Source organism: Mesocricetus auratus, unplaced genomic scaffold (genome assembly GCF_017639785.1).
Source record: "Mesocricetus auratus isolate SY011 unplaced genomic scaffold, BCM_Maur_2.0 Super-Scaffold_100007, whole genome shotgun sequence".
Taxonomy (NCBI): Eukaryota; Metazoa; Chordata; class Mammalia; order Rodentia; family Cricetidae; genus Mesocricetus; species Mesocricetus auratus.
The window spans coordinates 51,441,149-51,468,775 of record NW_024429191.1 but is presented as its reverse complement, the minus strand read 5'-3'; the positions used below and the strand labels follow the sequence as shown (position 1 = coordinate 51,468,775).

Sequence of the window (27,627 nt, the reverse complement as noted above, 5' to 3'; positions counted from 1 at the left end):
TCCTGGAACTGTCTCTGTAGACCAGCCTGGTCTCAAACACAGAGATCCTCCTGCCTCTGCCTCCTGAGTGCACTGCTGGGATTATCAGTGTACACTGCCTCGCCTGGATTTAGTTACTTTAAAATGTTTATGATTACCTTATGTGTATGAATGTTCTGCTTGCATGTGAGTATGTGTACTGTGTGTGTTCCTGGTGCCATTGGAGGTCAGAAGAGGGCATTGGAGGCTCTAGGACTGAAGTTCTGAGCTTCCTGATATGGGTGCTGGCAACTGAACTTGGGTCCTCTATACGAACAACATGTGCTCTTAACTCTGCTCCATCTCTCCCAAAGGTATTTATTTATTTGCTTTGAGATAAGGTCTCACGTAACTCAGACTGGTCCCGAACCCACCAAGTAGTCAAGAATCATCTTGAATTCTTGATCCATCTGCTTATAGTTTCCCAGAACTGAGACTGCAGATATGTATTCCATGCTTGGCTAATAAAAAATTTTTAAATGTCAACTGAAAGCATATGAAAAATAAGTAGTTCTAGAGGGAGTGCAAACAACACAGATCTATAATAACGTTAGTGAACCGGGATTGGCAGCACATGCTTCGGGAGGCAGAGGCAGGTAGATTCTATGAATTAAAGGCTAACCTGGTCTACGTAGTGGGCTCCAAGCCAAACAGGGCTGCACAGGGATACTCTGTCTCGAACAGATGGAAACAAATAAAACACCATCACAAGCATTTGTAGTGTATGCTTGTGACCCCTGGGAAGCGGAGGCAGGAAGAAGAGTCAAAGTTATCAGCCAAGTAGGGAGAGAGAGGCTGCCTGGGCCTCAGCTCATTTGTTCAGTGAGATACCGTTTGTTTTTCATTAGACAGCTGAAAATGAAATTCTAGTTCATATCAGTTGGTGACAAGAGTTCTAACAAGCACTTCTGTGCAAGTGTAAACTGATACAGCCTTTTTGGAGCCCTATTTTGGCAGTAGCTATTACAATTTTAAACTCCGTCAACACTGGAGATCACTCTCTGTGGAGTATTAGGTTGAACCATATTAAATTGCTGGTTTTGTAGGTCAAAAGTGGCCTAATTTCCACAATTGTGTATTGCTTAACCTAGTACTACAGCAGGTCATGAGAGAGTGGGAGGGACTGGGGCCTGAGCTGGGCATTCACTGGGCTCAGGAAATGTCAATCATCTATTATCAGCAAATGGAGTCCCAGGTTTTAGACAGAGCCCTCCTAAGTCTTGGCCCTTTGATGGTGGATAAGGTGAAGAGGGGAGGGGTTTTTAGGCCTCTGTCTACCTGCTAACTCTCCCAACAAGGAAGGAGGAGATTTATTTTAGATACAGACATCATGCATGGGTTTATCCATGTGCTACACAGTTGGGCAAACCCAAAGCCAAGTCTTGTTCTCATTGAAGAGCAAACACATCACTAATAAGTGCTTTGTTTAGTTTTAGTTTTTAAAAATATTATTATAGGCTGGAACAATGACTGATCAGTTAAGAGCACTGGTTTGACTGGATGGTGGTGGCACATGCCTTTAATCCCAACACTTGGAAGGCAGAGGCAGGCAGATCTCTGAGTTTGAAGCCAGCTTGGTCTACAGAGTGAATTCCAGGATGTCAGGGCTGTTACATAGAGAAACCCTGTCTCAAAAAAGCAAAACAAACAAACAAAAAAAGCCCTCATACACACAAAATAATACGTTTTTAAAAATTAAAAGAAACATTTTTATTGCATTGTGTGTGTGTGTGTGTGTGTGTATGTATGTATGTATGTATGTATGTATGTGTGCTCGTGTGCCTGTTCTGTGTGTGTACGTAAGTCACAAAGTGAGTGTAGTCAGAGGACAATTTGCTGAAGTTGACTTTGTTGTTTCAACCTTGTAGGCCCTGGGGATCGACCTCAGGTCTTTGGGCTTGGTGGCAAGCATCTTCAGTCACTGAGGCATCTCAACTGGCCCCTTGTTTTTGAGACAAGGTCTTGCCTTGTATCCCAGGTTGTCCTTGAACCTCTGGTTCTTTTGTCTCAGCCTCCAGAGTTCTGGAATTACAAGCACCATGCCTGACTTGATGCAGATGTAGCTGGAGATGTAGTTCATTTGGTAGGTGCTTGTGTGGGATGCACAAAGCCCTGGGTTCTATTGCATTGCCTAAAAATGGAGTGTGGTGACACACACTTGTAGCACCAGCAGTCAGGAGGTAGAGACAGGAGGAAGATCAGAAGTTCAAGGTTATCCTTGGCTACATAACAATTTCAAGGCCAGCAACCTAGGATACGTGAGACCCTCGTTAATACATAGGTGTTGGTGTAGAGAATAGTGTGTGCCCTGAGGCACACCAGCTCTTTTCCCCAGTCTCCTGCATCATCATTGGCTTTTAGTCCATGTGCTTGTTTCAGGTTCCTCCTCTGCTGGTCTAAAGGCCTGATCTCCCTTTCCTCTTGCCAGCAGCAGGTGTGTGAGTGACAGATCCGATCAGTTCCTGTACCCACACTCACAGAAGCCATGCATTCGTACAAATTCAGAAGGCTAGCGCCCACTCTGTGCTGGCAGCTCTACAATTCCTTTTATGTTGCCTGAAGGAGAGTGTCAGCTTCCCAAGACTAGGGTAATGCTCAGAGGCCACACAGTAACATAAATCAGAGTTGAGATTTGGTCCATGCTCAGTGTCCTATACTCTGGGCTGTAGTTTGTATAATGGATCAGGAATGTAAGACTCAACTTTTATCTCTTCCTTGTCTTGTCCTGGGCCTACTGCCAAGGTGCCAGCTTGTGGCATCTGTGCCAGGCCTCTTCCCTGGGCCAGCAGGGCTGTCTGCCCAGCTACCCTCTTGGAGGTTCCAGGCTGCCTCTTGTGTGTCTCCTCCAGTCTTCATCGGCTGCCTGCTGGTGTCTGCGCCTGTGTTTGGCTATCTGGGTGACCGCCACAGCCGCAAGGCCACACTGAGCTTTGGGATCCTGCTGTGGTCAGGCGCTGGCCTTTCCAGCTCCTTCATCTCCTACCAGGTAGGGCCCACATCGCTGCCCAGTCCCTGGGACCTTCCCCATCTGCTTTCTCCCTCATCCAGTTGCCTCAGAGTTCCCTTCTGGCCCAAGCCAGCTCAGGGATTGTACTGCCAGGGCCAGGAGGGGAGCTGTGGTACAGCCTCTAAGCCTGAGTAGGGAGGCTGTTAGACATGTTTTTCTTTTCTTTTCTTTTTTTTTTTTTTTTTGAGGTAGGGTCTCACTATATAGCACTGGATGTCCTGGAACTAGCTTTGTAGACCAGACAGACCTAGAACTCATAGAAATCTGCCTGCTTCTGTTTCCAGAGTGCTGAGATTAAAGGTGTGCACCACTAAGCCCTGATGTTGTTTTTGAAATAGTGTCTTGCTCTGTAGCTCTGACTGGGTTCTTCATGTAGAAGAGGCTGGTCTTGAACTCTCAGAAATCCACTTCTGCCTTTCAAGTGCTGAAATCAAAGGCATGTACCACCATGTCCACCTGGCCCATTAGATTTTCTTTTTAAATTTTTTTATTTATTTAACTTTATTTTATGTACATTGGAGTGAAGGTATCCAATCCCCTGGAACTTGAGTTACAGACAGTTGTGAGCTGTCATGTGGGTGCTGGGAATTGAACCTAGGTCCTTTTGAAGAACAGCCAGTGCTTTTTAACCGCTGATCCATCTCTCCAGCCTCTTTTTAATGTTTTTTTTTTTTTGAGACAGGGTTTCCTTTGTGTTTTGTTGTTGTTTTTTGTTTTTATTTTTTCTAGATGGGATCTCTCACTATATAGTAATGGCTGTCTTATAACTCACTTTGTAGGCCGGATGGTCTCGAACTCAGAAATCCACCTGCCTCTGCCTCTCAAGTGTTTGGGACTAAAGATGTGTGTCACCACACCCAGCCCGGCCCGTTATACTTTCTTAACAGGAGGCTTCCTGGCCCTTCATTTCACTTCCCATTTTGGTGGGCTCAGCGAGGGTTGGGGAAGGTTGGCATAATAGGTTCTGTCTTGGGAAACTGCCCTGGCTAAAGAGAGCCAAAGGAAGGGTTTCCCCTCTGTTCTGAGCGGGCAGTGGCCATAAGCACCAGTAGGCTCACCCATAGGATTCTGGGAATCTGGAGTCTCTAAGGGCCTTTGTCATGAGGTCCCTTTAGGCCCTCTGACACATCCTCTGACCCCTTGTCCCATGGGAAATTTCTGGATCTCACCATGGTCTTGTGCCGGCCTATCCAGTATTGCTGGCTCTTCTTCCTGTCCCGTGGGGCCGTGGGCACTGGCGCAGCAAGTTACTCCACCATTGCACCCACTGTCCTGGGCGACCTCTTCGTGAAGGATCAGCGGACCTGTGTCCTGGCTGTCTTTTACATCTTCATCCCTGTTGGAAGGTTGGTACCATTTCTGGACCCACCTCCCCAAAAGTAAACTGAGGCTGAAGGAATCAGAGCAGGGGCTGTGCTGGTGGTAGGAGAGATCAAACCAGGAGGGCTAGGATCTGCATCACTGCTCCTTCCTTCCCCACCACTGCCCCCCTCTCCCAGCCTTTTCCCTAGGCTGTAAATGGGGACAATGCTGTCGCTCAATAGGCTAGGTGAAGGTTATATGAGAACTATGCTTCTGAAGATCAGCACACTTCTAGAAGGGATGAGAAGAGGCAGTGTGGCCCCCAGGGAAGGGCAGCCCTGGGAGACCAGTGAGGAAGTGTGCTTTGAGGCCCTATGGGGAGGTCCCTGAGCTCCGACCCTCATTTCCTGAACCTGCCTGACTCAAGCAGGGCTGGGCTTTGGACACTAGGGGTGCGGTTGGTGACGGGGTATGCAATTCCTTATATGGAGGGAATGGCGCAGGGCCAGGGCCAGGAGCCAGAGGTCACTAGGGGTCTGGCTAAGGGTAGCATAAAACTGGGCTTTTCTCAGGGAATGGGCTCTGAGGCTCAGAGAACTGGGCCTGGGCAGGGGAGCCAGTTCTCTGCAGTCAGACTGGCCGTGGGCCCTGCCTTCCACCCCTCACTGTTATCTCTCTTACCCCATTGTTGCAGTGGTCTGGGCTACGTGCTAGGGTCAGTTGTGGCGGAGCTGACAGGGAACTGGCGTTGGGCCCTTCGAGTAAGTTCCACTTCCTTTTTGTCCCTCTGCCTTACCCCCTGGGCGGGCTGGGACTTTCCAGTCTCCATGGCCTTCGCCACTTGGCATAGTACCTGGCGCCATGTGGGGTGTTGGATACTGGCGACCAGGCCTCATGGGGAATATGGGCTATGGAAATTGTGACCTTGGAGTCAAATCCCAGCTGCTGAGTTTGCTGGCTGTGTGGCCTCAGGCAAGTTGCCTTCTTGTTTGGTGCCTCGGCTTCCCTTGCTGTAAAACTTAAAGCTACCTATGGATTCTTAAGGCTTATTTGAGCAAGGACTGGAAAGTTTCTGCGTCAGGCCAGACAGAGCATCCTTTTTTTAAATTTTTATTTATTCATTATGTATACAGTGTTCTGTCTGCATGTATGCTTGTACACCAGAAAAGGGCACCAGATCTTATTACAGATGGTTGTGAGCCACCATGTGGTTGCTGGGAATTGAACTCAGGACCTCTGGCTAGTCTAGAGTTCAGACTCTGTCTCCTAGACTGTGGTAGGTAGCATTTGGCTCTGAGCTCCCTGGCCCTCTCTCCCTAGATCATGCCCTGTTTGGATGCTCTGGCCTTAGTCCTGCTCATCCTGCTGGTTCCAGACATACCTCGAGGAGCAGCTGAGAAACAGGGAGAAGTGGCAGTGGGGGCTCCAAGGAGCAGCTGGTGTGAGGATGTCAGATACCTGGGGAAAAAGTAAGTGTCCCTGCTCTGTTACAAGTTTCAAGAAAGCCCTCTGGGGGTGGAGAGAAGGCTCAAAGGCTAAGTGCATTGAGTGCTCTTCTCCAGTTCAAGTCCCAGTAACCACGTGGTGGCTCATAACCACCTGTAGTGAGGTCTGATGCCCTCTTCTGGCGTGTAGGCAAACATGCAGACAGAATACTTCAGAATACTATACATTTAAAAAAAAACATAAAAAAGAGAATACTATACATAATAAATAGATCCTTAAAAAATAACCCCTCTCTCTGGTCCAACAACTCCAACCTCCCATTTCTCTGCCTCTAGGGCTGCCTCGGTGTTCATGGCCTTCTTCCTTCTCTGAGCCCCACTCTTACTGAGATGCCCCTATTACTCCGTCCCTCTGTAGGTGGCAGACCTGTGACAGTGGGGCCAGCTGTGTGAGCTCTAGCCCTGCACTATGTTCATTTATCCAGTGGACTTGGTTTTCCAACCCCCACCGGCTTCCCCAGGCTGCTGGAAGGGTGCTTTGGGTTCATTGTCCACCTCTTCAAGCTGCATGGGAGCAACGCTGGCCCCTGTGCCAGGTCTCGAAGAGAAGCAGCATAAGCACTGTAGTCTCAGGCCTCATGATTCACTGCAGCGTGGAGCATGAGGGTGGCTCAGAACATTAGGGAGTCTGGATCCTGCATGACTGGGGGAGTGGTCAGGCCCTTTCAGTCCTGGCCCTATCTTGGCTTCAGCCAGGACACTTTCTCTTGCAGCTGGAGTTTTGTGTTTTCAACTCTTGGAGTGACAGCCATAGCTTTTGTGACTGGAGCTCTGGGTTTCTGGGCACCCAAGTTTTTGTTTGAAGCTCGAGTGGTCCACGGCCTACAGCTTCCCTGCTTCCAGGAGCAGTGCGGCAGCCAGGACAGGTGAGGAGGGGCTGGGGGGCACTGGCCTGGTTCATGGCTCTTGCTGGGGGCAGTTCCCAGGAGGCTGTGAGCCCAGGCTCAGTCTTTGCAGGCAATCTGTGAAGATTTCTGATCTTTGGACCCGTGAGCAGGTCAGGGTTCCAACTCTGACTGAGTCTGCCCTTGTATGTGCACAGACATCTTTGTTGGCTTTCGTGGTGTTGGAATCTCTGTCTTTCTACTCTCATGGCTGTTGTGGGGGTTCTGAAGGCACCAGAGGAAGAAGGATGTGAGGCTTCTGTGGGACTTCAGGGAATGATAGGAATCATAGGTGATCACCCTTTGTGCTTCAAAGGGGCCCCAAGTGTTTTCTGTGAGGTCACCCCATTTTACAGATTGCAAATTAAGGCACTGGGAAGATCCTTCATGTGTCTAGCTTAGGGATGTCAAGGATGTTTTCATTTCTTCTTTGTCCCATCAGTGCATCTAGACACCCAGGAGAGTTGTTGAGGTGTCACTTCATGTCCTGGTTCTGCTGTCCTCTACTGTCCCTACCACCTCTTGCCATATTCTCCAAGGACTTCAGTGACCCCTGATGGGACTCAAGAACATCTCCTAGGCCTACATCCCTTGTCTTCCCTTCTCTTTGATGCCCCTATTTCCTTGCCCCCATCCCTGGTGACATGCTCTCTCTCCTGTATCCTTTTTCATCTTTGATCTTGCCCTGCTGATTTCTTGGACTTTTAAATTAAGTTGTTAAATTTTAGGTATGTGGGTGTTTTGCCTATATATATATGTATATATATATATTCATATATATGCACCACACGCATGCAGTGCCTGAGGGGACCAGAAGAGGGCATCAAATCCCCAGAACCGGAGTTACAGATGGTTGTGAGTTGCTATGTGGATGCTGGGAATCAGATCTGGTCCTCTGCTAGTGTAGCAGGTGCTCTTAGTGTCGCTGTTAACCGTTGAGCATCTCTTCAGCCCCAGCCTCCCCTCTGCTTGGTTCTCTGCTGGTCACAACAACACCTTCTTCCTCTTCTCCAGCCTCCTTTTTTGCTTCAGTTTTCCCTGATGCCCAGAGGGAGCTTGTGTGATTTCCAGAATGTCTGTGCTTTTGCCCCAGTGTGATCTCTGCCCATAGTTTTCTTCCCTTTTCTCATCATTATTTATTGAACTCATTTATTTTGCAGTTCTGGGGACTGAACCCAAGGCCTTGTACATTCTAAGCAAGTGTTCTTTGGGGTGAATGCTAGGCAAATGCTCCACTGATGAGCCACACTCAGCCTCTCCCTGGCAGATTTTAGTGACGGTGCTATCAATGAGCCACACCTCCAGCTCTAAATGTTTGCTTCAGGCCTTGTGCCAACTGTTTTACATAAAGAACATGCAGAGGAAGGTATTTATGCTGTCTCTGAATTACAAATGAGATGGAAGGTCACACAGATTAAATGACTTGACTAAGGTAGCCCATCTAACACTGCAGCTGTTGTTCGAAGACCCCAGGTCCTGTTGCCATTGGAGACTGCCTGGTGCTGTCAATAACTTTCAAGGTGCTTCACCAATTGGCAGAGCTTTCTGGCGAATAGGAAAAGCTCTAGTGAACAAACACATAGAGATGGTGAAGTTTGCCTTTGTTCCCCTGCGCAGTTGTCCTCTCTGGAGGCAAAGACAGCTTCCCAAACAGACCCCAAAGAGGACTCAATCCCACTTCAGGTATTGATGAGGACTCAGTCCCACTTCAGGTACTGATACTTGCTTATAGAAGCTATTGTCTCTGCTCAACTCCCACTTTCTGGTCCCTCACCATTTGGGTGAGAACTGATGGGTAAATTTGTTTCTTGTGCTTGATAAAATAAATGACCACACACTTCATGGTCTAAAGCCACAGAAATGTGGGCTTGGGCTGGGACTGGCTCAGGTAGTAGAATGCTTTCCTAGAGTGCACGAGGCCCTGCGTCTCATCCTAGAATTGCACAAGACCAGAACAATAACACACACCTGTAACCTTAGCACCTGGGAGAAGGAGGCAAGAGGACCCAGGAGTTCAAGGGTGAAGCCTGCAAGATGGCTCAGTGGGTAAAGGCTCTTGCCATCAAGACTGATGACCTGGTTTTCAATCCCTGGAAACATACACGATGGAAGGGGAAACCAGTTTCCCTGACCTCCACTTGTATATATGGCACCTCGTGCATGCATGCATGCATACATACATACATGCATACATACATCATACATGCTCATAATATACATAAGGTTCAAGTTATCCTAAGCTACATAGGGAGTATGAGGCTAGCATGGTAGCCTGAAACACATGGGAATCTACCTAAAAAAAAAAAAAAGAACCAAGAAAAGAAAAAAATGACATGCCCTGGGTTCCAACCCAAGTACTAAAAATAAAATAAAAAGCTCAACTGAAAAACCCAGAAATTAGTTTTGTCATGATTTTGGAGGCTGGCACTTCCAGTGGGCCCAAATATGCAGCGTCATGTTCCCTCGGAGCTTTGTGGAGACTTTGCCTCTCCTAGATCCTCATAGCTGGTAGCATCCTTGGCCACATCTCTCTAACCTCTGCTTTCAAAGTCACATGACATGATCCTCATCTTTCTGGGCTGGAGGTCCCTCAGTGAATACAGACTGTGCTCAGGCCTTATCTGACTGAGGGAGGGTGGCCATTCCAGGCAAGATCAAGATCTATAATATCTGCAAAGTGTGGTTTTTGCTAGGAGGTTCCAGAGACTGGAATATCTTGTGAGGCTATGGAAGAGTGGTAGAAAATGCTTGTGTGGGAGCTGCCACAACCCCTTGGTTAGGCTCAGCCCAGATGCATGTGACAGAGAGGCAGTATCCTCGGTCACTTTCTAGTGCTGTGATAAACACAATGTCCAAAAGCAACCTAGAAGAAGCAAGTGTTTATTTCGCCTTCCCGTCAGTGTCACAGTCCATCACTGAGGGAGGGCAGGGCAGGAATGAAAGCAGGAATCGGGAGGCAGGAATGAAGCAGAACCCTGGAGGAATGCTGTTTACTGGCTTGCTCTCCATGACTCTCAGCTTGCTTTTTTATACAACAGAATCACCTGCTTGGGGTAGTCCAGTTACTTCCCCTAGCAATCCTTAGTCAAGAAAACGCCAGAGGCTGGAGAGATGGCTCATTGTTTTTAAGAAAACGTGCTTGCTTTTGCAGAGAATCTGGGTTTGGTTCTCAGCACCAACATCACAGCTCACAACTGTCTTTAAATCCAATCTCAGGGGAGACAGTGCCCTCTTCTGGCCTCTATGGTTACCAGTGCACATACACATACACAGGTGCATACATACATACACATGCAGATAAATAAATAAGCCAGGAGTGGTGGTACATGCCTTTAACCCCAGCACTTGGAAGGCAGATCTGTGTGAGTTTGAGGCCAGCCTGGTCTACACAGTATTTCTAGGACACCCAGAGCTGCATAGTGAGAACCTGTCTCAAAAAAATCCAAATAAGTAAGTAAATAAATAAGTATTTTAATTAAAAAGAAGAGTCAGGCATAGTGGTACACACCTTTAATCCTAACACTTGGATGGCAGAGGCAGATAGATATCTGTGAGTTTGAGGTCAGCCTGGTCTACATAATGAGTTCTAGAACAGCCAGAGCTACAGTGTGAGACCCTATCTTGGAAAAAAGAAAGAAAATGCCTCATAGACTTGACCATCTGATTGAGGCATCTTCTCAATTCAGGTTCCGGGAAGTTGTTATTTGAACTTGCACATAGGGTTCTAGTTTGTATCAAGTTGACAAAAAATAAAAATAGAAAAATTAGGTAGCACAGGCAGGATGTTTCTATCGCAGCTGCAGGAGAACTTCCAACCCTGGAGCTGAAGTGGCCCGGAGGAAGGAGCTGCATGGTAAAGAGTCCGATCTCAGGGAGTGTGCGGGTGGAGTCTGCGCAGTGAGAGGGCAGTGCTGCAGCGCGCTAGGGTCCTCTTGGGATCCTGTCTTGGGGGTGGTGCTCAAAGGTCTTAGGGGCTGCACTGTATTTTCTGCTGGCACCAGAGCCAGTTGGGGAACTGGTTATGGTGCCTATTCAACTAATCAACCCAAGTATCTTAAAGATCTTGAGAACCCACCACTGCTGGCTGAGAGTGAGACTCAGAGATGGACACTACTTACTCAGCATCTGACTCGTAGCCAGAGCCTGCCTGGGGAGGTTTGTGAGGACCATCACGCAGCTCAGGAACATGCAGGCTTCTGCTTGGTGGCAGAGTGCTCGGAGGTTCTGACCCTGCTCTTGAAAGGCTGTGTTAGGCACCCTCAGGTGAGTTCCTGACTTGGCTTTCACATCCCCTGTTGCATAGAGAAGGTCCACTCATTAGTTTTCAGCTTATAGACAATTCACAGAGGCTGACTGGTGGGCTTCACTGCCCTCAGTTTGCTGATGTCCAGTTTTGCATGGCTGTATTCTTTTAAAAATTAATTTGCTTAAAATAATTGTTAGGAGGCCTGGAGAGTTGGCTCAGTGGTTAAGAGCACTGGATGCTACTCCAGAGGACTTGAGTTTGAGTTTCAACATCCACGTGGTGGCTCACAACTGCCTGTAACTCTAGTACCAGGGGCTCTGATGCCCTTTCTGGCCTCCACTGGCACAAACATTTACCCAGACAAAACACCCATACACATAAAATAAAAACAAAGCCGGGCGTTGGTGGCACACGCCTTTAATCCCAGCACTTGGGAAGTAGAGGCAGATGGATCTCTGTGAGTTCGAGGCCAACCTGGTATACAGAGCAAGTTCCAGGACAGCCTCCAAAACAATACAGAGAAACCCTGTCTCGAAAAACCAAAATTTTTTTTAATTAATTAAAAAAAACAAAATAAAAAACCTGTTACTGTGTGTGTGTGTGCGCGCATGTGTTTTCTTTTTTTTTTTTTTTCTTTTTTTTTTGTTTTGGTTTTTCGAGACAGAGTTTCCCTGTGGCTTTGGAGGCTGTCCTGGAACTAGCTCTTGTAGACCAGGCTGGCCTCGAACTCACAGAGATCCGCCTGCCTCTGCCTCCCAAGTGCTGGGATTAAAGGTGTGTGCCACCAACGCCCGGCTGCACATGTGTTTTCACATGTGTGTGTGGAGACTAGAGAACAACTTGCTATAGTCATTTCTCTCCTTCCACCATGTGAATCCTGGGGAGCAAACTTAGATTGCCAGGCCATCTTGCCAGCCCACATGTCACATGTATGTGTGGGGGGCAGTGTGTGTGTGTGTGTGTGTGTATGGAAGCCAGGAGTAGTTAACCTCAGTGTCACATCTCAGGAGTTGCCCACCTTGATTTTTAGGCTGGGCTGACTGGCCAGAGAGCCTCACTGATCTGCCCATCTCTGCCTTCTCAGGTCTGGGATTATAAAAACATGACGTCATCATGTTTGGCATTGATGCTGATGCTGGGGACTGAACTCAGGTCTTTGAGCTTGAGTAACAAAGCACTTAATGGACTAAGCCATCCCCCTCAGCCCCATGGGGGTAATAGTTGGACCCTGGCCATCTCACATAACTGTAATTTTTGTGTTTGGGGGACATGGCTGAGGGGGACAGGTGTGTGTTGGGCCCACAGAGTTCCAGAGAACAGCCAGAGTAGGGTGGAGAGGCTGGCCGGAAATCGTGAGCCTGGCTCAGAGTATTCTGTCATTTGTGCAAAGGGAATGAGGGGCTGAGAAAGGAGCTACTCTGGCCAGCAGGGCCAGTCCCATAGGGCTGTATGTTGGCCAGGGGCTCACAGAGAAGACACCAGAGTGCCACTGAGGGGCTGGAAGAGCCTGGTTAACGTTCACTCTGGTCACTGTCTCAGCGAGGCTTTGACACTCCTTTAACAGGAGCTTGAATGGAGCAGTGAGACGATGGTCTCTGTCTGTGCAGACCCTGGCTCTGTATCTAGTCTGATACTGTCCTTCACCTTTCTTAGTCTTGTGTCTGAGAATTCTGGGAGGAAAATGTATCCCCTATGTTCTGGGTTCTGTGCTCCCAGTACAGAGAACAGGAAGGAAAACAAATCTTGCCATTGCTTTTCAGGAATCCACAGGGTATGGATGGTAGATAGTGCTACAGGGACCGATGAAAACAAAACAGTTGGAGTGGGAACAGGATGGTGTTCCCTGTGAGGGAGTATCTGTGAGCGTCACATGGATTGAGTAGGAATTTGGAAGTTTAGAATAAAGCAAGGAAGGAAACAAGAAAGCTACTACAGAGTGTTCCAGATGAAAAAATGAAAGTATGTGGGGTGTTCAGGGCTGAGGAAAAGAAAAGTAGAGCTGAGGCTTGGAGTCCACGGAGCTGGGATCAGATCTTTGGGCGTTTGAGGATTTGGGCAGAGTGTGGTTAGGAACATAGTCAATCATGTCTTAAGCACTTTCTGGGACTGGAGAGGCTGTGCAGTGGTTAGAGCATTGACTGCTGGGGTTTGGTTCCTAGCACCCACAAGTCAGTTTACAACTACCTGTCACTCTAGCTTCAGAGGACCTGATGCCCCTCTGACCACAGTTGGTACTGCATGCACACATAATCAAACATAAAAATAAAGTCATAAAGAGGAGGGAGAGCCAGTGATGGTGGCGCATGCCTTTAATCCTAGCACTCAGGAGGCAGAGGCAGGCAGATCTCGGTGAGTTCGAGAACAGTGTGGTTTACAAAGCTGCTACACAGAGAAACCCTGTCTCAAAAAAAAAAAAAAAAAGAGCAGCTACACTTTCTGAGGGCCCATGTAGAGAGATAGTCTCTGTCAAAGTCAGATGGGTTTGAAGTGTGTGCAAGGATGTGTGGGAAAGGCATGCTGTCGGGCCTGCTTAGGAGGTATGCCGAGCCAGGGTGAAGACGGGTGGGATTTAAGAGGTGAGTGCGCAGGTGTGGTGGCACCCATCTTGACCCCAGTACTGGGGAGGCAGAGGCAGGTGGATGTCTGTGAGTTAGAGGCCAGCCTGATCTACAAAGTGAGTTCCAGGACAGCCAAGGCATAACAGGAGCCTACCTCAAAAAAAATAAACAAACAAAACACGCGTGCGCGCGCGCACGCGCGCACATGCACACACACACACCAAAACACCACCACCAAAACCAAATGAACAAAAAAGAGGTGAGTGTGTGCAATGTCCAGACAGAGCTATGCACGTCATGGGAGTTAGTACATGCCAGCCATCTAAGCATCGAGGATGGCTGGGTCCCTGGAGTTAAGATTTCTGAGGAGTGTGGCTTTTGGAGTGGTGGGGTAGAGAAGGTCATCTACAGGGTGAGGGTCCTCTGCTTCCCAGCTGCAGTTCCGGGCTTGCCTCCTCCTGTGTGGCACCAGATCACGTAACTGAGTCAGCTAGCCTGACCCCAGAGGCAGGAATAGGATGCAGGTCTGACCAGGTCCTCTCTGCTTTTTCCTATCAGCCTGATTTTTGGGGCACTGACTGTCGCAACTGGCATTATTGGTGTCATCCTGGGAGCAGAGGCCTCAAGAAGGTACAAGAAGGTGAACCCCAGGGCTGAGCCCCTCATCTGTGCTTCCAGTCTATTTGCCACAGCTCCCTGCCTCTACCTGGCTCTCATCTTGGCCTCAAGGACCCTCCTGGCCTCCTACGTAAGTGAGGACCCCTCTGGGAGTGGGTGGGAAGCCCTTGAGGACACAGGTGCACAGTAAGCTGTGTCTTTGTGTTCATGGCACTGCTCATACCTTCCAGACTGGTCTGTAGCTTCAGTTTCCATTGAGTTCATAGAGGCTCATTGAGAGCTGTCCAGCAAAGAGGCAGGACTAGATCTGACAGCAAGCCTGTTTTGGCTCTGGACTACTGGTTGGCAGTCTGCGGAGAGTAGGAGTGTTTATCTGTCCCAGGGTGTGCTATGAACCTGGGGAGGCAGAGGGAATGCCCCTCAAGTTCCAGATGAGAAAGGTCAGTCATGACTGGTGGAGACCTTGCTTGAAAGACAGTTATGGTCAGGACAAGTTTTCCAGATCCTGGTCCCATTCTAGTCCCTCCTGTGTCCACATGCTGTCTGTGGCAGGGGTGCTACCTATTGCTTGGCTGTTCACGAAGAGCAATGTTCTTCTCATGTCTGAAATACTTCTCTTCCTGCAGTCATTTTTACCTCCTCTAAAGTGTCCCCAGATTATCAAGCATTCTGTCACAATTCACTGTTCCCACCCTCCTGCCCCATTCCTGTCCCGCCAAGTGGGAAAGGCTTGCTGTTTCTGGGAGGATAGTGCCAGCTTCACCCGTTGTCCACAGGCATCAGGTTCACTGAGCTGGCTGAATTCAGTAAACTGGTGTGGTTTTACTGTTCCCCTCTAGTACTGGAGACTGTTCTATTATGTCCAGTCACATTCAAGGACTGAAGAGTCTGGTTCCACTTACATCATATCTTCCATCTGCCTCTGAATAAGGCTGTTATCCAGGCACAGAAAATTGCCCTGGGATGAGGGAACCCATGGTATATCAAGCTCCTTGTCACATTTTCTGTCCTTTGTCATGGATACCACCCCTCTTCACAATTCTGACTTGCAGGTCTGAGCAGGTGAAAGATGGCAAAAAATGGACAAGGGCTATCTGGGAATGAGTTGTTTCTGTCATTGCCCTCTAAGTGACAATTGCCCAGGTGCTGGGTTGGTGAGTACAGAGGAGGCCGTTGAGGTAGCCTTAGTCTAGGAGGATCTGAGCTTAGCAGGTATCCTGCCTGTTTCTTTTCTGTCCTCATTTTAAAATGTATCTCTTTCTTTTTACTTGCTTTTATCTTTTTATTTTGCACCTGAATATCCTGGAACTCTCTCTGTAGACCAAACTGGCCTCCAACTCATAGAGATCCTCCTGCCTCTGCCTCCTGAGTGCTTTGATTAAAGATACACACACCACCACTGCCTGCCAAGAAAAAGGTTTCTTTTGAGAAATACCGTGGGGGCTGGTGAGATGGCTTAGTGGGTAAGGGTGCTTGTTGCCAAGTGACCTGAGTTTGATCTTTGTAATACCATGATAGATGGAGAGAACTGTTCTGTCTCACTTTCTCATACACACACACACACACACATTTAAAAAGAAGAGGAAGGGGCTGCAGAGAAGGTTCAGAGAACCTGGGTTCAATTCACAGCACCCATATGGTGGCTGAAATAAATACATAATTTTTTTAAAGAATAAAGGAAAAAAGTTAAATGCTCCTGGGCTGATGTGGAAACTGCTTCTGGCGCACTGGCTGGCAGTAAGCGGGAGATGCTTCTTTTTCTGTTGCCAAGGCCTTAGGGTGCACCTGGCCCTCTTCAGGGGGTGTCTTAGGGTTGCTGTGACTATGATGAAGCACCATGGCCAAAAGCATGCTGGGAGAAAAGGTTTATGTCCCTTAACACTTCCACAGCAGAGTCCACCATGGAAGGAAGTCAGGGCAGGAACTTAGAGGAGAACCTGGAGGCAGGAGCTGATGCAGAGGTCATAGAGGGCTGCTTCTTCCTGGCTCGCTTGTTATGGCTTGCTCAGCCTGTTTTCTTTTTTTTCCTTTTTTGGTTTTTCAAGGCAGGGTTTCTTTGTATAACCCTGGCCACCCTGGAACTTGCTCTGTAGACCATGCAGGCCTTGAAATCAAAGATTCTTCTGCTTCTGCCTCCCCAGTGTTGGGATAAAAGCGTGTGCTACCTCCGCCCAGCTGAGCTTGCTTTCTTATAGAATCCAGGATCATGAGTCTAGGAATGGCACCACTCACAATAGGCTGGGCACTTCCTACCAATCACTAATCAAGAAAATGCTGATGGGGTAGTGGTGGCACACGCCTTTAATCCTAGCACTTGAGAGGCAGAGACGGGTGGATATCTGTGAGTTTCAAGGTCAGCCTGGTCTACAGAGTGAGCTCCAGAACAGCCAGAGATAGACAAAGAAACCCTGTATTGAAAAACAAAACAAGACAAAAACCCAAACAAACAAGAGAGAGAGAGAGAGAGAGAGAGAGAGAGAGAGAGAGAGAGAGAGAGAGAGAGAGAGAGAGAATGCCCTACAGACTTTCCTACAGCTTCATCTTATGGAGATACTTTCTCAACTGAGGTTCCCTCCTCTCAGATGACTCTAGATGACATCAAGTTGACATAAAACTAGCCAGCACAAGGGGATTTCCTCTGAACTTCCTGGAGACTGGAAGAGGCCTGCCATCATCCCTCACACAGATTCACTGGACACTGAATAGTCCACTTGACACTGCTGTGGGAAGGTGTTTTTCTCATCTTACCTCACAGACTGGAAAACTGAGGCCAAGGGAAAGCAGCAAAGAGCAAGACAGACAAATGTTTGCCTCAGGCCTGGATAGGTCATGTCTGTGTCTTTGCCATTCCGTGGGAGAGAAGCAACTGGACACCAATAGATGCTCTCATGCTTACTGTCTGGGTGGAGTCGGGTGGTGGGGCCTGTCCCTTCTACTGGTGGGACTGGTAGGGACTAAGCTTGCAGGGGGACTGAAGCCCAGCTGATGGGGGTCCTGTTGGAAGCCCGGGCAGCCAGCTTTGCTCCTGCAGGCTGCTTCTTGGCTGTGTTTTGGGGACACAGCTGTCTCCTACCCTGCAGTCTGGCAGGCTGCAGGGCTGCATGTCTCATTTAGGAGTGCTACTGCATCTCAGCTGATGAAGCCACCTGGGAGAACTCTAACTCTTTTCCAGGCCTGCCCTGGCTAGAAGTGGAGGGGCAGGAAGGTGCTCAAAGCAAAGAGGCATCCATCTTCCTTTCTCCAGGACTGTCCTCCACCATAGCCACTTCCTGCTCTCCTCATCTTCCTGCATACTTACTGTATCTGTTCATCCTACATGGCCAGCGGAGCTTCCGGACACCACGGATCTCACCAGCTCTAGAGCCTTGCATGGCTCCCTGGTTCTCCGGAAGAAGGTTCATCCCTTCATCCTGGCATTAAAGCTCCACAAGAGCTGCCTTGACAGCCTCACGGGCCCTTCCCCCTGCACTCCTATGTGTCAGGACCCTGCACGACTCCTAGAGCACACACAATGGCCTCCCTTCCAGTCCACTCATCATCCCTCCTTGTCCATACCTCTAAACCACTCAGGGCCACCAGGGCAGGGTCACATTAACACTCTCTTCCTGGGGCCTTCTCTTATTGGTGGCCTGGTTGTCTGCTCCCAGTCTTATTGCTTGCTCCTCAGTACTCTCATCCTTGAGTCAAGTGGATTTTTGTTGTTGTTGTTGTTTTTAATATTTTCTTTGTCCCCCCTCCCCCCCCTCCCCGAGACAGGGTTTCTCTGTGTAACAGCTCTAGCTGTCCTGGAACTAGCTCTGTAGACCAGACTGTTCTTGAACTCATAGAGATCCGCCTGTCTCTGCTTCCCAGTGCTAGGATTAAAGGTGTGTGCCATCACCACCTGGTTGGGTCAAGTTATTTGATTCTGATATCATTCTCTCTCTCTCTCTCTCTCTCTCTCTCTCTCTCTCTCTCTCTCTCTGTCTCTCTGTCTCCCTCCACCCCCCCTCTCTCTCTCTCTCTGTGTGTGTGTGTGTGTGTGTGTGTGTGTGTGTATTTTGCTTTTTTGAGACAGGGTTTCCCTGGCTGTCCTGGAACTGGCTTTGTAGACCAGACTTCCTTGTACTTAGAGATCTGCGGGCTTCTGCCTCAGGAATACTAGGATTAAACACATGTGCCACCACACCCAGTTTGATTCTGACCTTTCACAGCCCCAGCTAGTGAATTCTAGCAGGGCCCAGACCTGGTTCCTACCCTTCTCAGCACTCCAGCCCCAAGTGCAGCATCAGGACTGTGGGAGTAGGGTGGGAATTGACCACTGCTTGCTGAGAGCAGTTGAAGGACAACTGTTTGTATGCATTTACTTATTCAGTCCTATTAAGTGTTGGCCATTGGCTTCCTAGTTCAGATGCTACTTACGTTCTAGCTGGGAGAAACAGACTGCAAGAAAGATACACGAGGAGAAGCAGGGCTTAGTGGGGCAGCTCTGGAATCAGCACCCTGAGACAGGGGGAGTTTTAGGCCTGCTGGGCTGTAGACCAAGACCCCCATCTCAAAGAAGGCAGTTAAACAAACATACATAAGTAAACATGTTATGCTGTTTCAAGTGATTATAAATACATAGAAATACTATAGAGTGGAGAAGGGAAATAGTAAGTGCCTGTTGAAAAGACTCTAATTTTATATAGAAAGGCCACAGGCTCACTGAGAAGGTGCTGTGGCTTCTCTCCTTCTTGTAGTTGCTGAAATGAAGGAGTGAATTGTGTAGAATTTGGGAGAACAGAGTTCTAGGAATAGGGAATAATAACTGTAAAGGGCCTGAATTAGGCGTGTAACTGGAGGGTCTGAGGAATGGCAAGGAGAACAATCTTTTCCTGTTTGACGGATGTGACATGGTAGCATTCTGCTGACGATTTCTGAGTTGGGCGATGATGGTGCACGCTTTAATTGCAGCACTCAGGAGGCAGAGGCAGGTGGATCTCTGTGAGTTCGAGGCCAGCCTGATCTACAGATCAAGTTCCAGGACAGCCTCCAAATCTACAGAGAAACCCTGTCTCAAAAAATACAAACAAAAAAAAGATTTCTGTATCTGTATGGATAGGGGTGTTGAGGGTATTAGGGATATGTGTATTTCCATCAGTATTTTTGTGGCATGCAGGACAATGGCCTCAGGATGACTTAGCAAGTCTCTTCCTTCCTTCCTTCCTTCCTTCCTTCCTTCCTTCCTTCCTTCTTTCCTTCCTTCCTCTTTTTGCTGTTTATAAAGGATCTGTGTTAATTTGTCTTTAAACTTTTGGTAGAATTCATCAGTGATGCCATCTGGTTCTGGGTTTTTGTTGGGGAGAAGTTTTTGATTATGGACTCAATATTTACTTGTTGAAGGTCAGTTCAGATTTTTCTGTTTCTTTTTGACTGAGTGTCACTAGTTTTTATTTTTTAATTAATTTTTTATTTTTTGAAATTATATTCCATAACTTCCTCTTCACTGTGTGTGTATTCTTTTTTTTTTTTTTTTACTTTTATCTGCTCAATTTATTCCCGTGCCATAAGTTTCTGCTCCTTCAGTTTCTTCTGGGATATCCTTTTCTTCTGTGCAACCTCCTCTTCTGGCTTTGGAACAATCTGTTCCTTTTCCGTGAGGATCATCTTGATGTGGCAGGGGGCGCTCATGTATGGGTTAATCTGGCCGTGAGCTCTGTAATCTGTAAATCCATCCACGAATCTTAGGTGCTTTGTTCACCTGGATGTGCTCGATGACCAGAGAATCTACGTCTAGCCCCTTAAGCTCAGCATTACTCTCTGCATTTTTAAGCATGTGCAGCAAAAATTCAGCACTCTTTTTTGGCCACCGACCCTGTGTCCAGCCCCACTGTTTGGCCTGGGCGTACCTGCCAACTCCACCATTGTACCGCTGGAATGGCACACATTGCTTCTTCAAAATGACATCTTTCAGGTATTTGGTGGCTTTTCAGATATGCATACCCTTGATGGCCTGGACAGTTTCATGGGTATTCTTAAAGTGAACCCAGAGATTTGAACCTCTTGACTTGCATGATTTTGTAGGGTTTTCCGAGTCGAGAGAGTAGCGAACCATCTTCGCAGGTTACCTCAGGTCGTTTACAGGAAGAGCTGTGTATTCTTAAGTACATAAATATAGCCTGCTTAGTCTGTATAATATTACTTGTATATACTTGCATACACATATAAGCAGGCATGCGCACGCGCGCACACACATACACTCACACACATATGTTTTCAGGACTGACCATTTGGTATTGGGTAACCAATTGGTGTGCTCTTCCCTGGACTATTTCTTCTGCTCCCGGCATTCTTTAGTTGCCTGTAGTTCTTTGTTCAGGGTTAGGTCTCATGAGCTTTACTCCATCCACCTCAGCATGCCTATGTTTGTTGTCCTTGTTCAGCTCGTGTTTAGGCAGTCATGCTGACAAGACTTTCTGACATCCTGCTTTTCTAAGAGACACAGTCTCCTGGCAAACTCCCTGATCCTCTGCTCCTACAATCTTCCTGTCCCACCCCACACCCCTAAGTGTTCCTGGAGCCTCAGGTGCAGGAGTTGTGTTGTGAACGTGTCAGCTGGAACTGGGCTTCACAACTCTGCATTTTGATTGGTTGCTTTTTTCTATAATTGTCTTTATCTTTTGCAAAGAGAAGCACTTTCTCCCTTTTTTTCTAGGAGTTTTTAATATTTAATCTAGAGTAATCTAATTTCTTGGTATATAAATGTTCATAGCATTTCCCAATAGACCTTTTTATTCCTATGAGATTGATATTAGTACTCTTTCTCATTTCTGATTTTGCTAAGTTGAATATTCTTTCCTTTTTTCTGTTCAGTTTAAAGGTTTGTTAACTTTGCTTGTCTTTTTTTTCTTTCCAAAAACCATTTATTTATTTTATGTGTGTGTGTGTGCACTAGTGTGTGTGTGTGTGTGTGTGTGTGTGTGAGTGAGAGAGAGGGAGGGAGGGAGAGAGAGAGAGAGAGAGAGAGAGAGAGAGAGAGAGAGAGAGAGAGAGAGAGAGAGAGAGAAATGGACAACTAGGGGTTCAGTTTTCTCCTCTCACCATTTGGAATCCAGGGACAAAACTCAGTCTGCCAGGCTCGGCAGCAGGCACCTTCACCCGCTGGGTTTTCTCATTGATCTTCCTCTCTCCTCATCTTTCAGACAGGCTCTTTACTATGTAGTCTAGGATATCCCAGAACTTGCTATATAGCCCAGACTGTTCTCAAACTCTCGATCTTCATGCCAAAGCGCATTGTAGTGGAATTGCAGGACTGTACCACCATGCCTGGCTGTCATTTTGCTGTTCTTTTTCAAAGAACTAACCATTGGGCACATTGATTTTCTGCCTTTGTTCTCCGTTGTCGACTTAACATTAAACAGCGTTTCTCTGGCTACTCGGTTGAGAATAGATGTTATAGGAATGTGAAGGTTAGGAGAATATAGGAGTAGGAGGCTGCTGTTCCCTCAAATGAGAGTGGAAGGGGACAGACCAGAGTGGCGACACCAGTATGCTGAGAAGCAATTAGATTGTAGGTAGATGTTGAAGATAGTTATCAGAATCTCCCATAAACCCTGACATGGTATCAGAGAACCAAGAGTCGGAGCTGCATCCTCAGACCTTGCTTCAAGGTGGTAGCAGAGGGAGGCAGGAGAGTGAGCCTTAAGGATGATTAGCAGCTAGATTTCAGTTGTTCCGAGTTTGTGGTGGATGTGGCTACTTACCCAAATGCAGGTGCATGTAGTACAGGGGACATGGCCTCATTCCTAAAACCTCAACCACAGGCCACCATGGTAATGATATTAGATTTGGGGGAACTTGAGGGGTCAGTGTTAGGGTGTCCAAAGAGGACTGAAGAATTGGCTTCTATTGGGCTTTAAAATAATAAGTGCCACATTAGCTTGATCTGCTGTTTAACTGGCTCATTCATCCATCTACTCATCCATCTGTCCATCAAATCACACACACACCCACTCATCCATCCATCTATCCATCAAATCACCCATCCATCCATCCATCCATCCATCCACCCACCCACCCACCCAATCATCCAATTTATTCTTTCAGATTCAAAAAAATCAAAATCCTTCTTTTACTGCCTGTGTCTAAAGGAGCAAGTAGTCCCAGGAGATCATCTGCAACACCTTGGGAAGGACCCATGGGAAAGAGTGTGTGTGTGTGTGTGTCTGGTGTATATCGATGTGTGCATGCACACAAGTGTGAATATATTCTTGTAAATGAGTAGGACTATCGCTATGCACATGTGTACCCAGGTTAAATATATATTGAGTCCTGTGGGTTTGTGCACACTTATGTGTATGGTATGTAAGACTATGTTCTTCTATACTGTCTGTCTACTCATCCCTGTCTGTGCATGAGTATCAGGGAATGCAGATAGTTACGTGGGGTGCGTGTGCCTGTGTGTATGGCTGAACATAGCTTTTCTCTTACATTCGTTGCTGTAACTGTGTTGCGTGGGAAGGAGGGGGGTTTTGGCAGTACAGTGTGTCTGCTCTCAAATTGGTAGAGACCAAGTTTTCCTGAGTTCCGTGGAAATGAAGTTTCCTGAGCACATAAAGGCTGGTCTGGGCCTTTGTTGTGGGAGCCTAGGCTCTGTGGCCCACCTGCAGGTGTGAGGGCTCCGTCTCCCATCCTTCAAGCCGCTTGGCACGGGAAGTGGACTTCCCAGCCGTTAATTAGGATCCAGACACACTCGCAGCAGGCCTTGGCTCACACCCTTTCCTTGGCCTTCTTCCCAGAGCTGCTGCCCTTCACAGGAGAAGGGGCTTGTCCTCATAGGAGGACTGAGCCTGATGCAGGGGTTCAACAGTTGCTGACCTGGTGGCTGGAGGATGTGGCTGGATGCTGACAGTCCCAATTTTGGTGGGCTTTTTGTTCAGGATGAAGCAGCTAGAGCTGGGGCGTGGCCAAGAGTATACTCTGGGGAATCCGAAAGACCTGACTGTCATTCCTGCTTCTTCACTTCCTAGTTGTGTGACCTAGAGCAAGATACCGACCTCGCTGATCCTCAGTCTCCTCTGTAATAAGAGGGAGGCTACTTATTTGTGGCCTCACTGAGAAGATAAACAGACTTCTGAGCCTGTTCTAGTTATTATGGTTATGTAATGAAACCTGGCCTCCCCAAATAATGAAAGCATTTGTTTTGCTCACAGATTTTCCATTTGGAGGCAGGAGGGAGTGAAGTCAAGTAGGCAGATGGGTAGGGCTGGATCCCGGAAGCCAGAGCTGTCTGGCAGTTGGTAAGAACTTAGCTGGAGCATCTGCCCATGACCTCTCTGCATGGCGTGGGCTCCTTCACAACATAGTGGCCAGATTCCAAGCACTAGCAGCCAGGGATAGAGACCCAAGTGAAGCCATCTTGCCTCATTAGACCGGCCTTGGAAAGTTACTTTGAAAGTGATATTTTTTCTAGAACCCCAATTTCCTGCTCAAAATAGCATGCTGGAGAAACAGAGTCCATTTTTTAAAATTTTTTAAAAAAATTTTTATTGGTTTTTATGAGACAGGGTTTCTCTGTTTTGGAGGCTGTCGGTCCAGCCTGGCCTCGAACTCACAGAGATCCACCTGCCTCTGCCTCCCGAGTGCTGGGATTAAAGGCGTGCGCCACCAACGCCCGGCTCAGAGTCCATTTTTAAAAAACAGGTTATTTTGATTTGTGTGTGTGCCTGTGTGAGTGTATGCTGCATATTTTTGGGTGCCCAAGGAGGTCAGAAAAGGATGTCAATTTCCTTGCAGTTGGAGTAATAGGTGGTTGTGAGCTGTCCAGTGTGGGTATGGGGGACTGAACTTGGGTCCTCTGGAGTCATCACTCTAGCTCCCTAGAGTCTATCCTTTGATGGAAGGATCAATGACTCAAAAGAGCATTTGATGGCAAAAGTTATCATCTTTAGAAATTACAATTGGTTGCTGTGTCTCAGGTCTTATTGTCACCTGCCCTCTGGGTCCCTCTGAGGTTTCACCTTGAAGGGAAGCATATCTGTGCACACAGACAAGAAGCCCACTGGCCATGAGTCTCCAGCTCTACTCTGTTCTTTTGATTACACAGGTGAGAATCCTGGGATTCAAGTTGCACCCCCAACCTCAGTTAGGCTTCCTGAGCTGAGGGAATGCATGTACCGTTGTGTCCAAGGTCTCAAGGAGTAGATCTGAGCCAGGAGGGACCCTGTCCCCACCAAATATGCCCCAGCATGTCCCGTGTGTCATACACCATTCTAAACACTAGGGGAATAGTATTGAATAAAATAGCACACAATCTACAGTTATGGTGTTGAAAACAGGGAGCTAAACATGGAGATACGGCAGTGTAAAATTTATTCACGGCCAAGTCTAACATATATAGTCCCCTCCTTGGGATAGGAGAATGTAAATGTTCTGCAGCTGCAGCAGAGAAAATCTTTTTCCCCCTTCCCCAAGACAGGCTTTCTCTTTGTCGTCCTGACTGTCCTAGATCGTAAACCACGCTGGCTGATTTTGAACTCACAGAGATCAACTTGCCTCTGCCTCCTGAGTGTTGGGACTAAAGGCGTGTGCCAGCACCGCCTGTTGAGAGAATCTTATATAGGTCTTTCACGACCTTTGCAAGCAAGCAAAGCTTAAACAAAAGCAGAGCTTTATGCTGTTAACACAAACACATTATCAAAAGTTTTTGACGTCATTGTGATTGACTAGTTTCAGAAAGCCTTGTCAAGCTGACCTGGTTTTTCACAAGGCCTTTGTGGTCTGTTGGTTTGAAAAAACAGTCTATACAATAGGAACATAAATCTTCTACCTAAGAAACACGAGGACCAACATCAAGACTCTGGAAACAGGTCTGGGGGCTGAATAATAAGAGGAATGGAGGGTCTGTTTTTGTTTTATTTTGTTTTGTTTTAAGCAGATGAAGTAAATTATTTAACCCATATTAAAATCAGTAGTGAAGGCAGAAATGGGGAAGTCAGTCTCCAACACTACATGGAGTGAAAAAAATGTTAGAGGAGGATGTGCTCTGTGGGGGATAACAGAAAAGGACATAGATAGGGTGACAGTGTAGGGAATATAGGACCCTCACAGTGATGAATGCTTCATACTGACCAGAAACAAGCAAGAAGCCGTGGGAGTGGGGAACAACAGCCTGTGCAGGGGGAACGGCAGGCGTGGAGACACCAGGGAAGAGAAAGTGACTGGTGGGGATCAAGGAAATGCACCTTGCATGGGGTGAGCCAAGACTGGGTGGAGGAAATGAGGTCAGAGTAATGGCCACAGGAAGTGTGGGGGGGCATAGATCATGTAATACCTTGTACCTACAATGACTGGTTTCAGGTGTGAAGTGAGGACTGTTGAGTGTGTCCTGCATAAAGTGAAGAGATCTAATTAATGGTTAATAGTGGGTATCTCTTGCTGCCTATCAAATCACCCCAAAACTTAGTGGCTTAAAATAGTCTACTATAATAATTATAATTATTATTTATTTGAGGTACAGTCTCATGTAGCCCACGTTGGCCTTTTTGCTGGCTAGTCTTATGTCAACTTGACCCAAGCTAGAGTCATCAGAAAAGAGGGAACCTCAATTGAGAAAATGGCTCCATAAGATCAGGCTGTAAAAATTGTGGGTGGTACTATTCCTAGGCTCTATAAGAAAGCAGGTTGAGCAAGCCATGAGGAACAAGCCAGTATTCAGGCATCTGCACTGGTCTGTCCTTGGGGTTCTGACAGGATACACCCTCAGCTGCAGCCACTAAGAGCACCACCTGTGCATATTCACTATGTTCCCTTTTAAAAGGGTCCTGCCCATCTCCCATCCTCTCTCTTTCTTTCCCTTTCTCTCTGTTCCTCTCTCCTCTCTCTCTCTGTTTCTCTCTCTCTGTTTCTCTCTCTCTGTTTCTCTCTCTCTCTCTCTCTCTCTCTCTCTCTCTCTCTCTCTCTCTCTGCCCTTCTCTCCTCTTTTCTGCTGCTCCAGTCTCTGGAGGCTGGTCTCCCCCCTCCCCTTTCCCCTTTTTATGATTCCTTTCCCTAATTAAAAAGTCTCTGCTTGAACCCTCTGCATCTTTCTCTCACGCACTGCTTTTCTTAAATCACAACACAGTATAAGCAGCATCCTCCATGGTCTCAGCATCAGGTCCTGTCTCCAGGTCGCTGCCCTGTTTGAGTTCTTTGATGATGAACTGTGATGTGGACGTGGAAGTGATATAAACCTTTTCCTCCCCAAATTGCCTTTGGTCATGGTGTTTCATCAAAGCCACAGTAGCCCTAACTAAGAAAGCTTTGAATTCACTATGTAACCAAGCACAGCCTTGAATTTCTGGTCTTCCTGCCTCTGCTGCCACGTCTCAAGGGCTGGGATTACAGGTGTTTGCCATTGCACACAGTTTAAACAGTACTGGGGATCAAAAGCAGGCTCTGTGCCTGCTGACTGAGCACTCTACCACCTGAGCTGCATTCCTAGCTCTCAATCATTATTCCTCACGCATGGCAAGATGGTTTCTCGCCTGCTTTCGTTTTTGCCTCCCTCATCTGGCTGCACTGACCTGGAATGGGCTGTAATTGCCACACTGGTCTCCTGAGGCTCTTCTCGGTATGACTCTGCATCCTTTGTTAGAATTGATCAACTTCTTTCATGACGGTTTCAGAACAGTATGTAAGAGACCAAAGTGGAAGATACAAAGTCTTTTAGTCCCCAGGAAGACATCACTTCTGCCTTCTTCTGTTGGCTAAGGTGATGTAGGGCCTGCCCGGGTTCACTGAGGAAGAGCACAATACAAAGGCATGGACATGATGTAGCAGGATCAACTGGGGTCACACAGTGCAAGGAACTCTCTCTGGGGCCAATGAGAGGGCTCAGCAGGTTAGAGTGCTTGCTGCCAAACCTGACAACCTGAATTCAATCCCTAGGACCAACATGGAGGAAGGACAGAATTGGTTTCTGCAAGTTGTCCTTTGGCCTTTTGGCGTACACAAAGTCCTCTCAGCCTCACCCGTGTGCATGCACAAGCACAAATCCTAAATAGATAAGGGGAAAACTGGAAATTAAAAAGACAGGGGCAGTTATCCGACTGCTGTGCTGAGGTGGACTTGGAGGTGTCACAGTCAGGATGAAGAGGTTTTTCCAATGATACAGGCTAGCGAGGGCTGTGGCCAGGCTGGCCATTGAGGAAGTGTGGAGAAGTGGTCAGGTTCTGGGTGTGTGATGGAAGTCGAGCAACAGGATTTCCTGACAGGTTGTGTGTAAAGAGGGAAAGAGAGAGGAGTGAAGAGTGTCTTTGTGGCTTGGGCCCTGAGCCATTGGAGTCAAACAGTTGCTATTTATTGAGGGATGTCTGAGGGAGGGACAGGGTGACTGTTTTTAAAGTTCTGTGGGGTTCCAATTTAGGCATGTTAATTTTGGGATGCATATTAGTTGCTTTTTCTGTTGCTCCGACAACAGCAACTTCAGGAAGGGTTTATTTTTGCTTCATGGTTTGAGGATGCACTCGGCTGTGGCGGGGAAGCGATG

General features: G+C 47.5%; 1 protein-coding gene and 1 pseudogene across 3 annotated transcripts in view; one reads left to right on the top strand and one right to left on the bottom strand.

The window, feature by feature from the left end:
- Positions 1-27,627, top strand: part of Spns3 (sphingolipid transporter 3 (putative)) — a 54,069-nt gene that overhangs the window by 5,747 nt on the left and 20,695 nt on the right. For 2 of the 3 annotated variants that reach the window (XM_005067439.4, XM_021225682.2), the window contains exons 3-8: positions 2,868-3,004; positions 4,220-4,371; positions 5,022-5,088; positions 5,648-5,796; positions 6,546-6,698; positions 14,079-14,268. In XM_005067439.4, coding sequence (XP_005067496.3) covers positions 2,868-3,004; positions 4,220-4,371; positions 5,022-5,088; positions 5,648-5,796; positions 6,546-6,698; positions 14,079-14,268 — 848 coding nt within the window. The remainder of the gene's footprint in view (positions 1-2,867; positions 3,005-4,219; positions 4,372-5,021; positions 5,089-5,647; positions 5,797-6,545; positions 6,699-14,078; positions 14,269-27,627) is intronic. The other variant, XM_040749091.1, reaches the window with a different exon arrangement.
- LOC121141398 lies at positions 19,645-20,230 on the bottom strand (annotated as a pseudogene).